General features: G+C 46.0%; 1 protein-coding gene across 1 annotated transcript in view; it reads left to right on the forward strand.

Annotated features, from left to right (window-relative positions):
* Window positions 1-14,439, forward strand: part of ARHGEF5 (Rho guanine nucleotide exchange factor 5) — a 25,581-nt gene extending 11,142 nt beyond the window's left edge. Inside the window, exons 3-15 of the mRNA XM_005551049.5 lie at window positions 145-202; window positions 631-695; window positions 886-1,139; window positions 4,921-5,081; window positions 5,640-5,792; window positions 6,060-6,189; window positions 6,444-6,518; window positions 6,964-7,053; window positions 8,515-8,672; window positions 9,297-9,458; window positions 10,901-10,971; window positions 12,558-12,662; window positions 13,688-14,439. Coding sequence (XP_005551106.3) covers window positions 145-202; window positions 631-695; window positions 886-1,139; window positions 4,921-5,081; window positions 5,640-5,792; window positions 6,060-6,189; window positions 6,444-6,518; window positions 6,964-7,053; window positions 8,515-8,672; window positions 9,297-9,458; window positions 10,901-10,971; window positions 12,558-12,662; window positions 13,688-13,845 — 1,640 coding nt within the window. The 3' untranslated portion in view covers window positions 13,846-14,439. The remainder of the gene's footprint in view (window positions 1-144; window positions 203-630; window positions 696-885; window positions 1,140-4,920; window positions 5,082-5,639; window positions 5,793-6,059; window positions 6,190-6,443; window positions 6,519-6,963; window positions 7,054-8,514; window positions 8,673-9,296; window positions 9,459-10,900; window positions 10,972-12,557; window positions 12,663-13,687) is intronic.
* Window positions 14,440-16,446: the final 2,007 nt, after the last annotated feature.

Raw genomic sequence — 16,446 nt, forward strand, 5'->3', positions numbered from 1 at the left:
GCTTTGCCACTTTCTTCCCTCCCAGTTTCCCAATAGAGCCCATTTTCCCTTCTGGACCCCTACATCTCCTGCTCTAGGTCTTACCTTCTTTGGCTGTCTCTATCCCTCTGAAATCTCAGTTATCTTCCGCATTTCCACTTTTAGATTCAAGAGGTCCAGCCATGGAGAAACATCTGGCACCCTCAGACACTGTTGTTTTTCGGTGAGTCACCCTCTCCCCTAACAGCCACATGTACTCTCTTTACTTGGGATACTGAGATCCCCTCATGAGAATTTCCGTTGATAAGGGTTCTGAGACCCTGAATGGCTCATTCCTGTTTCTTCCGGGTGGAAGGAGGAGAAGAGAGAGATGCCGGGATACCAGGGTAGGGAGATTGTCTTTATCTACCTCATTCGGTCAGCTGAGCCTACAAGTCATCCATCCTCCCAAGCCCTATGGCCATGAACGAAACCCAAAAAAAGCTCCATGTTAGCCCAAGTGGGTCAAGCTGCAACTCTGCCTCTCCGGGGGATTTGGTCTTGACATCCCAGCACACATCCCAGAGGTTAGAGACTTTGTCCCCCACAGTCACCAGGGTCCTCTGTGTCTAATGGCCAGTAGGTACCCCAGAGCCCTTCTTTACTCCACAGGGAGAAAAAACCAAAGGAGGTCATGGGAGGCTTTTCAAGACGCTGCTCCAAGCTCATCAACTCCTGTGAGTACCTTGACATGGAACTATAGACCCAGGTGGGCATTCTGCCCAGCACTGGAGAGGGGCTTGTGACTGTCAGCAGTGGGGTAGGGATGTCCCTAGCGAGAAGGCATTGCAGAAGATCTGTTTCCCCACCTCCACTCACGTCCCTTCTTCCTGCTTCTCTTCCTTCCCATGCTTCTTTGCCCTGCAGCCCAGCTGCTTTACCAGGAGTATAGTGATGTTGTCCTGAATAAGGAGATCCAGAGCCAGCAGAGGCTGGAGAGCCTACCTGAGACACCCGGGCCTAGCTCTCCACGGCAGCCTCGGAAGGCCCTGGTCTCGTCCGAGTCGTACCTGAAGCGGCTCTCCGTGGCCTCCAGCGGCTCCCTCTGGCAGGAAATCCCCGTGGTGCGCAACAGCACCGTGCTGCTCTCCATGACTCACGAAGACCAAAAGCTGCAAGAGGTACTGGGCAGGCCACGGTGGGGAGGGGGCTATAGAAAAGATGACAAGGTCTCGTGTGCTAGCATCCTTCTCTCCTGCTCACCACTGCCACGAAGAGTCGGCTGTCCCCACCACACAGGCGCGTGTACATGCCACAGCTGTGGGTCATGTCCGTTCTGAAGAAGCTGAATTGTTTTCTGCATTTCACCACCTCCCCTTTTATCCTCACCTCCTCATGCCATAGGCCACTTACTCCTACCTGCTGTTGGTCTGGGCTATACAGGGTGGCCATTGCCTCTGAATTTGTGTGGAGGAATGTGGAGTTAATCCCACCATCACTGCTGTTTCAGGGTAGAGGAAAGCTTCCCTTTTCAACCAGGGTTTCAGGCTACACTACAGTTTTCCTCTTTAGCCAAGGCACATTCAGGGGCTCTTTGTTGGATCCCTTGAAGAGGGCCCCTTGCAGCTGTCCTGTGGTCCATCAATCTAACAGGGGCCTTAGAATGAGCGTCAGTCCCTGCTTGGTTGTTACTCCCAACAGCAAGACTGAACTAGAGGCTGTTTGCCTGATTCTAAGCTATTACCATTAGTAAGTTTTACATGGAGAGTGCCTCTTAATAATTTGTCTGAAATATGAGATAAAATCTTTCTTCCTATAAAGACCATATGGAACAATGGAATAGAATAATGTTTAAGAAATTAGGTTCTGGAAGAAATGACCTGGATATGAAACCCACGTTTTTTAAAAAAAAATTATTAATTTATTAGAGACAGGGTCTTGCTCTATCACTCAGGCTGGAGTACAGTGGTATAATCATTGTTCACTGCAGCCTCAACCTCCTGGGCTTGAGCAATCCTCGTGCCTCAGCCTCCCAAGTAGCTAGGACTACTGGTATGTGCCACTATGCCTAGCTGATTTTTTAATTTTTTTTGTAAAGATGGGGTCTCATTATGTTGCCCAGTTGTCTCGAGCTCCTGGGCTGAAGTAATACTCCTGCTTCGGCCTCCCAAAGTGCTGGAATTACAGGCATGAGCCACTGAGCCCAGCCGCAGAGCCCACTTTAATATTTCCAATTTACCTTTGGCCAAACGACGTGATCTTTCTAAGCGTCGGTTTCCTCATTTGTAAAACTGAGATACAAACAGTTAACCGCAAGAATCAAGAAGCATGAATGCCTGGTGCCTGGTACATAGTAATTTCTCAAAAAATGTTGACTTTTCATTTTAAGTAAGCCAGACCTAGGTTTGAAACATGACTTCACCATTTACTAGCTTAGGCAGCCTTAAAACTTCACTAAATCTCAGTTTCCTCACTTGCAAATTGAGGATAATAACGCCTACCTTTCAGGGTTGCCGAATGGTTTAAATGAAATAATGCATATCTAATTTAGCAATAATGTTTGATGTATAGTTTGATAAATATTAGTGCCATACTCTCTGCCTTTCAGAGGCAGGGAGGAGTAAAATTTGGGCCAGGAGGACTTATGGATAGACAATGCTTTTACCGAGTCAGAGACAGAATACATTTTTAGACTTTGCAAAGTTCAGACTTGAGAGCCCTGTTCTGGCTGCAAATTTTTAAGTACAGAGAAGCTATTTAGAAAATAACTGATCTTCCCCATATTTGTTGACCAAACAATGGGAGATGACACGAGTTCTAGCTCTCTTTTACCAACTCCAGCATACTGGGAAGTCCATCGGGGCTCCTGTATCCAGCCCTGGTCTCATGTTTGTGAGAAGAAAGGGCTTTACATTTCTCTCTCTGAAACACACATAATTCATTTTACAAAGTAGCCCCTCTGGGGTCCACAAAGTGCTTTCACAGACTCCATTTCTTTTGACTGTCGCATCTTCCACAGTGAGATGGGGGTCACTATATCCACATAAAAGGACAAGAAAAGTGAGATTCAGAGAGGTTAAATGAGCCACCCACAGTCAGTCGTGTAGTGAATGTTAGAGCAAGAATGCAAATGAGCCCTCAGTGTCCCTGTTCAGGGTTGTTGTATGGGAGGGTCATCTGGCTGTGTCATTGGTCATCCAAGTCATCACCAGGGTGTGTGTGTCTCCTTTATCTTTTCTATCCAGGCATCTCTCTTGAGGCCTCATGCTTTTCATCCAAGCTAGAGGCATGGTCATGAGTCATGGCGCACCTTGCTGGAACCTCCAGACAAGTTCTCACATGCTGGGCATGCATTCAACCACAGCTGCGCCATCTTGTTCTCAGATATCCTCCTTCTGTCTCCTGCTCCTCATCTGTCCTCAAACCTCAAACTGAGCTCATCACCTTCATCCCCTAAATCTATGCCTTTTTCAAAGTTCTCTGGCTCAGTAAATTACTCCATCATTCACTCAGGTGCCCGACTCATAAAGCTTTTGCTTGAGTACAAAACATTAGCTTTGAACCGTCCTTCTCTTTAAGGCTCCATTTCTAGCAAATAATCCAACCCTTCCAATTCTACTTCATAAATAATTATAAAATTAATATACTTCTCTTCAGCTCCATGGCTATTCAGGCCTTCATCTCTCATGTGGAATTATTACAACAGTTTCTTAACATGGCTCTTGCTTCTTTTCATCTTTTATTCTCATTCTGCTTAGAAATAACTTTATAAAAAACAGGCTGGGCGCAACGGCTCACACCTCTAATCCCAGCACTTTGGGAAGCCAAGAAGGGTGGATCAACTGAGGTCAGGAGCTCGAGACCAGCCTGGCCAATATGGTGAAACCCCGTCTCTACTAAAAATACAAAAATTAGCTGGGCATGGAGGTGCACACCTGTCATCCCAGCTACTCAGGAAGCTGGGGCAGGAGAATCGCTTGAACCTGGGACACGGAGGTTGCAGTGGGTTGAGATCATGTCACTGCACTGCAGTCTGGGTGACAGAACGAGACTTCATCTCAAAAAAAAATAAATAACTTTATAAAAAACAAATCTGGTTAAGTTATTCTCCTATGTAAAGCCTATTTTCATTGTCCCATTGTCTTAAGTCCAAACAATTTTACATTGTTTACATTACCCTTAAGCCCTCCTCAACTGCTGCAACTTCATCTGTTGCCACTACTGCTATACACTTGGTTCAAAAAATGCTCAATTTAGTTTAGTTTGTTTGTTTGTTTTGAGACGGGGTCTCACTCTGTCTCCCGGGCTGAAGTGCAGGGGCGCGATCTTGGCTCACTGTAACCTCACCTCCCAGGCACAAGCAATCCTTCCGCCTCAGCCTCTCAAATAGCTGGGACTACAGGTGCATGCCACCATACCCGGCTAATTTTGGTATTTTTTGTAGAGACAGGGTCTCTCTATGTCGCTCAGCCTGGTCCTGAACTCCCGGACTCAAGCGATGCACCGACCTCAGCCTCCCAAAGTGTTGGGATTACAGGTGTGAGCCACTGCGCCCAGTCTACTTAGTTTTTTTAATATAGATTTTAGTGTGTATATTCAAGATATACAACATGATGTTATGGGATACATATAAATAGTAACACAGTTACTCTAGTGAAGCAAATTAACATATTCATCTGATTTTGTTATTCATTTTTTGTTCTTGTTTTTGTGTTATTTAGATTTCTGGAAAGCATAGTTTTCTTACACCTTTGAAGGACTGTACCTGTGCTTCAACCCTAGATTAAATCCTACTCAAATGCTCTTCCCCTCTCCCCGCAGATCAACTAAGGTTCTGGTGTGACTGTGAACCATAAAAGGATCTTGCCCACCGCTCTACCCCTAAAACATTACACAGTGGCTGGCATATTCCAGGGGGTAAATAAAATTCTTAGTTAATCTTCCTCATCTCCAACCTCCTAGGTCAAATTTGAGCTGATCGTGTCAGAGGCCTCCTATCTGCGCAGTCTAAACATAGCTGTGGATCATTTCCAACTTTCAACCTCACTCCGGGCCACACTTTCCAACCAGGAGCACCAATGGCTCTTCTCTCGTTTACAGGATGTGCGAGACGTCAGCGCCACGTGAGACCCCCCTTCTCTCAAATCCCACTCACTCAGCCTCGCTGTTGTGAGGCTTTAAATGTTCCACTGTTTTTTCCCCTGTTAGAAACCCTTTCATTTTCTTATGAGATGGGATGAAATTGGGCCTCAGTTTCTTCCATGATTCCTGATGGCTGTAGGAAAAAGAATAGCAAGAAGAGGAGAGGGCCTGTGGGTGGATAGATCCATTAACGGAGAAGTAAATGAGCAATGCTTCCTGGGTTGAGGTTTTGGATGACTGTGGTCATGCACTACATTGAAGATGAGGTGGAAAAACCATCTAAAGATCAGAAAACCTGAACAGGGTCAAAAGAAGAATGAGAAATGGAATATTAGAATACAAGTGTTAAATTAGGCTCAAACTCAGGACAGTTTTGGAGAGAATTCTAGTGCATAGCAAGGTGCACAGAGCAAAGGAGAGTCAATAGAAGTTATTGGCTAATGGAGTGAAGAAGTCACCAGCTCAGTGTACATCAGGGGCCAGTCAACTGCTTAACTGAGGCCCAGAAGTCTCATGAGACTTGTTTAAATCCTGTACAGGTTCCTTTCAGACCTGGAAGAGAACTTTGAGAACAATATCTTCTCCTTCCAAGTATGTGATGTAGTCCTGAACCATGCCCCAGACTTCCGCCGGGTCTACCTGCCTTATGTCACCAACCAGACCTATCAGGAACGCACCTTCCAGAGCCTGATGTGAGACTCATCCTCCATTCAATCCCCATGTAGGCCTGCAGTGACCATGCACCAGTCTCCAGCCCAGCGGGCTATCCCAAGAGCACACTTCCCCATCCCGCCCTCCGTGTTGGTTCCCCCAACCATCACATCTGAGCGCCCTGTACATCAGCTCCCACTGCTCTTTCCCAACCCACAGATATTCCACTGAGCTCCCTTCCCCGCACCTTCACTGCATCCCCATTGGTCCCCACATCCCCCCTCCCCTAAGGCTCGCTCTCCATGCAGGAATAGCAACAGCAATTTCCGAGAGGTCTTGGAGAAGCTGGAGAGCGACCCCGTCTGCCAGCGCCTTTCCCTCAAGTCTTTTCTGATTCTGCCCTTCCAACGCATCACCCGCCTCAAACTGCTGCTCCAGGTAGGGCAGATGCTACCTTGATCCTCTCCCCTTAACTCAAAGGGATGCCCTCAGGAAGACCCATAACAAAGGACCAACCATTCTTCTGCCAGATCTCCACATCCTGTCTCCCTGCTACCCACTGCCTGGTTGCTTAGAAATGTTTGCTGCTGAAATGGGGTCCCTGGGCTTCTCCATTCACCAGCCCCCAATCATTTCTTCCTGTTTCCCGTTTCTTCTTCCCCTATCACTCCTGCCCACTGTCTGTTCAATAGAACATTCTGAAGAGAACACAGCCTGGCTCCTCGGAGGAGGCAGAGGCCACGAAGGCGCACCATGCCCTGGAGCAGGTAGGCAGCCACCACCTCCAATCTGACCCTCCGACCCTCTGTGTGTTCTTCCCAGAGAGGTCTTCCCCGCCTAGGCCCGTGACTCCAGGGAGCATGGGAGGTGGGACCCTGTTGGGAGAGCTCAGCCACCTCCCTGCATCCACCAAACTTCCAAACATACACACCCCACGGCCACCTGTCCCACGCTGAGCACGCTCCACATCAAGGGACTGTGCCCTCTCCACCATCGCTCCCACATTCAATCTCATTTTTACTCAGTCCAAGAATGTTCTTCCGGGTCATGCAAAGTTGCCCAGGACTTGTGCTTGATACTGCCTGCCCAATTCCAGCCTGTGAGAAATGACCGAGGCTGTCATAACCTATTTCCAGATTGCTTGCAGGGGACTCAAAGGTCAAAGCCTCTAACACGGTGCCCTTCCCCTTTCCTCACTCTATGCACCCCTAGCTGATCCGGGACTGCAATAACAATGTCCAGAGTATGCGACAGACAGAGGAGCTAATCTACCTAAGCCAGAAGATTGAGTTTGAGTGCAAAGTGAGTCGGTCCCATGCATGCCATCCCTGCCCATGAACTCCCTCAACATGTCCTGCAGATGACCCCTAACCTGGAACCACCTTGCTCACATTATCCCCAGCCCCTCCCCTCATTTCTGCCCAACTTCTGTTCTGTCCTATTTCTGGGAGGCCTACTTCGGTCTCCAAGACATATTGCTAAGTGAAAAGAGAAGGTAAAGAAAAGTGTGTGTATTATATCACCTTTGGTATAAAAGTGGGAGGATACAAATACATACAGGTATCTGCTTGTGTGTACATACGGAAACTCTGGAAGGAGAATAAGAAAAAAAGGAATAGTGGTTACCTGAGGACAAGGGGGTGCATTTGAGAAATGGGCAGATAAGAGAGAACTTTTCATGATGAGCCTTTATAAAACAATGTTTTGGTGCTTGAGTCATTTATTACTTTATCAAATCTCTTTCTAGTCTAATCAAACCTACATAAGATTGGATCCAAATTTAGGACCAACATCCTTCATTGAAATACAAATCTAAAATAGACATTCCACATTCGAATTCCAACTTAGAACAGATATCATCTTTTTTTTTTTTCTTTTTTTTTTTTTTTTTTGACAGAGTCTCACTCTGTCGCTCCAGGCTAGAGTGCAGGGGTGCGATCAGCTCACTGCAACCTCCACCTCCAAGGTTCAAGCGATTCTCATGCCTCGGCCTCCCGAGTAGCTGGGATTCCAGGTCTGCACTACCATGTCTGGCTGATTTTTGTATTTTTAGTAGAGATGGGGTTTCACCATAGTGGACAAGCTGATCTCCAACTCGTGGCCTCAAGTGATCCACCCATCTCTGCCTTCCAAAGTGCTGGGATTATAGGCGTGAGCCACCACACCCGTGGTTAGAACAGATACTATCTTTACACTCCTGAAAAAGAAAGAAAATCCCTTATTCACATACTAAGCATAGACCACACCCTCATCTATAACCAAATTCCAGCTCCAAGACGCCCCACCTGGTTCTTCTTCTCACCCCCACGTTTGATTCCAACTGCTCACATATCTCTGGTATAATAAAAAATGGAATTGATACCAGACCTGCCTCTGATATTTTAACCTCTAAGACACATACAGTGTTCACTGACTTGTTCCATCACATACCCTGATTGGACTCTTCCATCCCTCCTTCGGTTCAGGCTTCTAGGGCAGAGCTGTCCCACACACTCACTATCCTGAGTGGGACCATAGGCATCTTCTGTTTGCCTGAGCATACAACCATGGGATCCACACACCAGTGGACAGTGGTAGTTAGAGGGTTCAGAGAGAAAGAGAATCTAAGTGATGGGTTATGAGCCAGAAGGCAGATGTGGAAGAGATGCTTGTTCGAGGTGGAACTTGCATGGAAGTGTCATGGGGAGGAGGGTGGGACCAGGAGCAAACCTCATGCTTCTCCCATATGTGACACTGCCTTCTCTCTCTTCCTCTGCCCTGTAGATATTCCCGCTCATTTCTCAGTCACGCTGGCTGGTGAAGAGTGGGGAGCTGACAGCCTTGGAGTTCAGTGTTTCCCCAGGGCTGCGAAGGAAGCTGAACACACGTCCAGTCCACCTTCACCTCTTCAATGACTGTCTGCTGCTGTCTCGGCCCCGAGAGTCAGTGACTGGAGTGGCGGGCCAGGGCACAAGAGAGGAAGGGGATGAGGCAAGAGGAGGTCGGAAAGGGAGAGAGACAGGTCATGTTCCTAGAAGAGCCCTTGTCAATGGCTTAACCCATAGAGCCCAGGTCATAGCCTAGAGAAGAGAAAAACAAGCCCAAAGCAAAAAGGGGATCCCATCAAACTATGTCATGAGACCACATGGCAGGACATGTACTGTGTTATAGACACAGAGCAAAATGTAGCAAATTAGCTTATCACGTTCTCATATCAGTCTATTTGTGGCTTCTTTGGACTAGGCTCAACCTACTATTCTACAGATACTTAGCTAATTCCAGATCTTAAGTCTCTGGTCTTAAGGTTCTTGGGAAATGTATATTAATTCTACCTCTTCACCTCTTTAAAGTGGTAATGTATCCATTGCACTAGGTGTGTGGTTTGCCAGACTAGTGACAAAGCCCTGAGGACCCTGGAGCTACCATCTTGGGAGCAAGTTAGGACCATCTTGTGGTTTTTATGGGAATTTGCAGGCTGCAGATGCAGGAATTTTGAATCCAAGGTTATGAGGGTAGGTGAAGTATGGAAACTCTAGAATCAGGTTGAAAGGATTTGTATTTTGCAGGGGTAGCCGATTCCTGGTATTTGACCATGCTCCCTTCTCCTCCATTCGGGGGGAGAAGTGTGAAATGAAGCTACATGGACCTCACAAAAACCTGTTCCGACTCTTTCTGCGGCAGAGCACTCAGGGCGCCCAGGCCGAGTTCCTCTTCAGCACGGAGACTCAGTGAGACGGGGCTGGGCAGAGGAGTTGGGGATGGGGGAAGATGGGCAGCCTAGAAAAGAAGTGGCACCAAGACAGAAAATGTGTCCAGAAAACAGCCACGGCCTCGTTTAACCCATTCTGGACTGGGGACCACCATAGAGAAATCCAAACGCCTGGAACTAATGGATAACTTGCAGGAGATTGCGGTGGGAGAGGGTACAAAGTCACCACCGAGGCCTAGCATCTATTTTACACTCTTTACTCAAGAAGGACCAGGTCTGTGTGGTATCAGAAAGGAGAAGGACTGGTATGGAGTGAGCAAGGGATTGGAATACTGATATCTGTGGGCACCTGCCTCCATGCCTGAGGCAGAAGCCCTTCTATGCCCCAGCTGGTGCGCACAGATGTGAATAAGACAAGTGCCGGGTGACTTTCGCTTTCTGTGCTCCCATCTTCCAACCCAGTCCTCTGTTGACCAGAGATCCATAGTGTTGAGAATGCTTATTTGCTCATGTTTTCAATAATAATAAAATAAAATGCATTCACACAGACATACACTTTTGAGAGTATTAATAGGACCTATAAAATCTGGAACACAGTGCCTGCAATCATGAACATATAAAAGCCTGTAGCTGTTATTCCTATTATAAAAGATATATGAACAGTCGTTTAAAAGTTTGACATATCTAAGTGTTTGAGGATCCCTATGTTGTAGACACTTTTTCAGTTTTGTCCCTTGGAAGATACTTCAGAGTGGGACCGACAACACCTGTTCTCATTTATTGAACAGAAGGACTAGTATAGGAGTTTGTGTGCGAAATAGCACATAAGTCAAATAATCAGATGCAGATGCATGTTGTTGGTTTGCTGCTTTGAACGGTGTTCTGGAACAGTAATAGTGTCTGGGCTCAGTTACCTAGGCACAACTGAGCGCAGAGGCAAAGAGAATGTAAAAACCTTCAAATGATTACAAACTTAGGCTTGTATTACACTATGCAACAACAACAAATAAAATAGACATATCTCCCTGATCTAATTATTATTATGAAACAATGCTCATCTCTGAGATATTTGGTTGGAGGGAGATAGGCAAGGGAGTATCAAGAATCATGCAAAATGGTGGAGGGACTCTAAACTGAGATGGACGCTTCACTTAGCACAATTTCCAAAACAGAAAATCTATAGACTTTATGACTAACAGACTTTATGCCCCAACTTGGAAGATATGAGAAGCCCTAAGGAGGATAATTCTGGAAAGAGAAGAGGAAAAGTAAAGTGTGACAAGACACATTCACATATAGTTCAAGATTGTGTCATGTTTCCAACCAAAAGGAGTCCTATATAGTTTTGTGGTAGAAGTCGTGGAACTAATAAGTCCTTCCCACAGTCTTTTGCCATCCCCATCCTTGGCCCTCCTGCTACACCCCCACAGTTGACGCTATGACCCTGCTTTGTTTTCTCAGAAGTGAAAAGCTTCGGTGGATCTCAGCCTTGGCCATGCCAAGAGAAGAGTTGGACCTCCTGGAGTGTTATGGTGAGTGAGGGTCTAAGAGGGAGAGAAAAGCAAGCAGGGTCAGATGTCACCTTTGGATACAGGGGTTTAAAGGACTGGGTGGGAACTCTAGGCTTCCATTTATTGATATTCTGTAAAATGTCAGGGTGGAAGATTGGCCTCTAGAGCTTAAATGCCTGAAACGTATCGCCTAAAACTGCTCGTCACCATGGCAGTCCCCCTTCCCTATACACGCCCTTCCTTGGGCAATAGTTTGCTCTTTTTAAAAACATTTGTCCCCTTAAGTCTAAGCTGACATTACTTCGCCTAGATTTTAGCTGCTTGAAGGTCTTGTGAGGGTAGGGGAAGAAAGCCTGACGGTGGTGGGAGGTGTGCAGGAGGGTAGCACCCCAGATCTGTCTTGACCACACTTCTCCTAAGAGGGTGACCTGAGGTCACCTACCCCAGGCTTCTGGGTGCCCATGGGGAGCCGCAGGCGCACACATATTCTGTATGTGTCTGCGTTCACACCAAGACTGGACTTCTTATGCCTCTCATGCCAGCCCCACAGTTGTCCTCCAGCAAAGATTTCCTAATTTAAAAACAGAGAATCTGATCTCAACACTGGACCTTTGGTGACTGAAAAGAACAAACAACTACAAGGAACCCTGGGAATGAAGTAGGAGAGCCGTGTAGTAACTGAGCTCCGCTAACTTGCTCTCTGTGTGCTCCATCTGCTGGCTTCAGTTCCCCAGTGGGTGAGGAGGGCAGGAGCACTCTTCCTCCTTCATTTTGACCTTGCGAATGGCCAATGGGGAGGATCTTGAGAAAGCAAATAGTAATGCAGTATTCCGTTTGTTTTACAAGAGAATCAAGGCAGTGTGGTAACATAAAAGAGCCATAAACCCACATACGATGGAATACTGATAGGTGAAGCATTCTCTGAGGCTTGTTTTCTTGAGCTTCAGCTCTATGGACATGTCCCCTGGTTCTCAGAAACATAGAAATAGAGAAATCCTGAATGTTCTCAAGAGTCATCTGATCAACCTTGATCAATAACCATCTTGATCACTGATAGATGAGGAAACTGAAGCTCCAGGGCATTCAGTCTCTTGCTTAGGTCAGACCTGGGTCCCCACTGGTTAAGTCTTTCTTGGTTCCACATCTGGTTCCTGGAAGAAAATGAACAATAAGACACAGACTCAGATTTTATAATCCAGTTGGAGAGGCAAAACATGTCCATGTAGCAGTTAAATAAGGGATAAATGCCTTGGCATGAACAAGCAGTCTTAAGAGTTCAGAACCCATTGAAGATTAGAGTCAGGGAGGGTTTCAGAGGGAAGATGGGTCATTAGCTGGATCTCAGGTGTTCGAGATGAGGAACTAAAGGTGGTCACAATGTATTTCTCAACCCGTCTCCTCTGGAGAAGTGGAATTTTTGGTCCATTTCATTTCTGGTATGTCTATTTCTTTATTAACCATTTTCAAATTTCCTCTTTTGTCTGTGACTTTCAACAGCCCAAACCCGTCTCTATCTCAAGTCCTCCCACGCCACCCCCTGCAAGTCCCTGTCTGTGTTCCAATCCCCTGCGTCTCCTAACCTTTCTTCACACTCTTCTCTTCCAAAGACTCCCCCCAGGTACAGTGCCTTCGAGCCTACAAGCCCCGAGAGAACGACGAGTTGGCACTGGAGAAAGCCGACGTGGTGATGGTGACTCAGCAGAGCAATGATGGTAAGCGGGAGGACGTGTGAGCAGCAGGCCAGGCACTGCAGGAAGGGCAGCGCTGGGAATGTGTTCACTTCCCGCAGCTGCCGTAACAAAGTACCATGGACTGGGTGGCCTATGGCAACAGAAATGCATTCTTTCACAGTTCTGGAGGCAAGAAGTCCCAAATCAAGGTGTGGGCAGAGCCATGCACCTTTTGAAACCTCTAGGGAGGATCCTTCCATACCTTTTCTGGTCTGGTTGCCCCAGCTGTTCCTTGGCTTATGGCAGGATCTCTCTAGTCTCTGCCTCTGCCTTCCTGTGTCTGTGTCCAAGTTCTCCTCCTTTATTTTTTTATTTTATGTATTATTATTATTAATTTATTTATTTTTTAAGGCAGAGTCTTGCTCTGTTGCCCAGGCTGGAGTGCAGTGGCGCAATCTCGGCTCACTGCAACCTCTGCCTCCTGGGTTCAAGTGTTTCTCCTGCCTCAGTCTCCCAAGTAGCTGCGTAAGCCACCACACCTGGCTAATTTTTGTGTTTTTAGTAGAGATGGGGTTTCACCATGTTGGTCAGGCTGGTCTTGAACTCCTAACCTCAAGCAATCCACCCCCCTCGGGCTCCCGAAGTGCTGGAATTACAGGCGTGAGCTACCACGCCCAGCCCAAGTTTTCCTACTTTATATAGACACCACTTATACTGGATTAATAGCCACCTTACTCCAGTATGACCTCATCTTAACTTTATTAATTACATTTGTGACAACCTCATTCCCCATAAGGTCACATTTTGAGGTAGGGAGGATTAGAACATCAACATAAATGTTGGGAGGGACATGATGCAACATTAACAGTGGTGAAGGCTCAGGAGTGGACAGCTGTAGACTTGGCCACACCCAGGGCCGCCATGTTAGGACATTTGGAGGCTGGGTTTATGCTGGAGGATCCCCAGTTCACTCAGCCTGAGGATTCAGAAAAGTCTCCAGGAAGGTGATCCAGGGAAGCAAGAGAGCCTTTCCCAGGTAATTCTTCCCACTCACCCTGTGCCCACAGGCTGGCTGGAGGGCGTGAGGCTCTCAGACGGGGAGCGAGGCTGGTTTCCTGTGCAACAGGTGGAGTTCATTTCCAACCCAGAGGTCCGTGCGCGGAACCTGAAGGAAGCTCATCGAGTCAAGACTGCCAAGCTACAGCTGGTGGAACAGCAAGCCTAAGTCTTCTCTGAGAGGACTTTCCTGAGCTGAAGAACAAGCTGCTCGTGGCAAGGGCTGGCCCCAGAACCCTGCAAGAGAGGCCTTCTGTGGACAGAGAACTAGGCCTTCTCAAAGCTCAAGGACAAAATCCAGCTAACCCGGTCCCTCGGCCCAGGCCTCCTTTTGTGCTTTGTGCTTGGTGGAGGGATTTCGAGGGACTTTGCACTGGACACTGGGAACCTTTTATCATTTTAAAAAAAAAAAAAAAAAAAAAAGGGGGGGACCATTGGGGCCTGAGCCAAGGAACTTTCCTTCTACTGCGTTACAGTGCTTAAACATTCTCCGCCTCCAGGGTGCAGATTCAGAGCTGGCCAGAGTTTCTCTGATGGCCGTATGTTAAACAGAATCTGACCTCAGTCTCCTGGAGGGAGATGTTTAAGAGGGGTTAACACATCAGATGGGAGGGTCAGCCCGGTGACTTCTAAGGTATCTTCCAACCTAGAAGTTCTCCATAATTATGGTGCGAGGTCAGTGTGTCTCTGAGATCTATGTCTATTGGTGGCAATGTGAGGGTAATACTCTCTCACTCTAATAAACTTGGCACTTCTCCGAGTATTTTCTTCTCAAACTCCTCAGCACTGAAAAAGGTTCAAAACATGGAATCCCAAGAGTTCCAGCCTGTTGGGTTTAGGTGTCATAAAAGACTAAGGTGGTGCCTAGGTGATGGCAGTTCCTGATTCCTGCTTTCTGACCCCTGAGAGTTTGGACAGCTTTTCTGCTTGTTACAGCTTCAGGGGTTGTAGAAAAAGTTGGAAGTAATTGACAGGTGGTGAAAACCTCAGCGTTGCTGTACTCATAAGGTATAGGTATAGGATGATTTGGGTGGATTGGGCAGATCCAACTCGGACCATCCATGATTTTATATTCTGACCTGAATTACTGTGAAAATATCTTCTCAGCTGCTTTAGCTTTCTTCTTTGTGAAAGGCAGGATGGAAAGAGGCCTGGGATCCAAGTCACAAGACCCAAACTGCAGGCCCCACGCTGCCAGAGTTCAACCCTTCTGTGTCTCTGTGCCCTTAAATGTAAAACGTGGGCTTGAACCAAGTAACGTCCAAAGCCCTACTTAACTCTAACAAATGTGTTATTCTCTAGTTTCTTTCAGGTTGCCTGTCTCGGTTGAAGAATATGACTAAATTTTTTTCTCATTAATGTCCTTATATAACAATACCATAGTTATCTTTTATGCCATCTTTTCATCTATAATAGTCCTTCCTTTGACACTCTACTACTCTGTTTCATGTTTAGGAGGCTCAGAAGTAGAATTGCATTGCAGCTTTGTACAAAGGTAAGAATGATGCTATAAAGTTTGTCCTAGGCCCACTTAACAATGATGTGACATAATTGTCATCCTTTTAATAACATACTATGTTTTCAGTGTATCCTAACATATGTTAGCTTCCTAAAGTTTTTATTTTTTTAATGTTTTAAGTTTAATTAATTTTTTATAGAGACAGGATCTTGCTGTGCTGCCCAGGCTGGTCTCAAACTGCTGGCCTTAAGCAATTATCCTGCCTTGGCCTACCAAAGTACTAGAATTACAGGTGTGAGCCACTGTGTTTGGCCAGTTTACTTAATATTGAAAAAAATTATCACTGTAGTCATTAAGATGTGGGCTAGGCTGGGTGCAGTGGCTCACGACTGTAACCCTAGCACTTTGGAGGCCAAAGCGGGCAGGGCAGGAGTTTGAGACCAGTGTAGCCAACATGGTGAAACCCCGTCTCTAGTAAAAATACAAAAATTAGCCGGGCATAGTGGCGCATACCGGTAATCCCAGCTACCTAGGAGGCTGAGGCAGGAGAATTGCTGGAACCCGGGAGGCAGAGGCTGCACTGAGCCAAAATCGTCCCACTGCACTCCAGCCTGGGCAACACAGTGAGACTCCATGTCAGAAAAAAAAAAAAAAAGATGTGGGCTAATATTATTTTATCATAAGCAAGATGACATTGCAAAAATATCAAAAATTGGATGGTTTTAGAGAAGTTCAATTGAGGTTTTTCTCTCTTTTCAAAAAGCCAGATGTTTAAAGTAGATAATATATATTATTTGTATGTGCTATAATTTGCACAAACTAACATATAAAATAATAATTGATTCATATTGATTGCAATAACAATAATTATAATCCAAACTATTTGTGCAAACCAGTATTTGAATACTGGCCCTATGGCTCAAACAGTTCCATATCTAGCCCTATATTATTTTCAAGGCAAATTCTCCATTATTTTCTCAGAGAGATACAATATCAGCTTCTGAATGCAAATAATTTTTTGAGTTGCATGACTGCTTCTTTGCTTGAAGTTATTAAGGCTTTCTCTTCCCTTTGAACATAAGTTCTGTAAGACTTCTAAAACCATTTTTTAGATTTTTAATATGTATTCATTTAATTGGGTTATGCTCACCTAATCTGGGATATTAGAAAGCATTAGGCTTTACCTGTCTTTTAAGTCCTTGGTTAAAAAAAGAAAAAGAGAAACTTAGACATGAGTAATGTCTCTTCAGTTGAATTACTAACTATGCTTTAGGTTTGGAAAAATTTAATATAGGTTCACTCACTGTCCCA

This window comes from Macaca fascicularis, chromosome 3, assembly GCF_037993035.2.
Source record: "Macaca fascicularis isolate 582-1 chromosome 3, T2T-MFA8v1.1".
NCBI classification, from domain to species: Eukaryota; Metazoa; Chordata; class Mammalia; order Primates; family Cercopithecidae; genus Macaca; species Macaca fascicularis.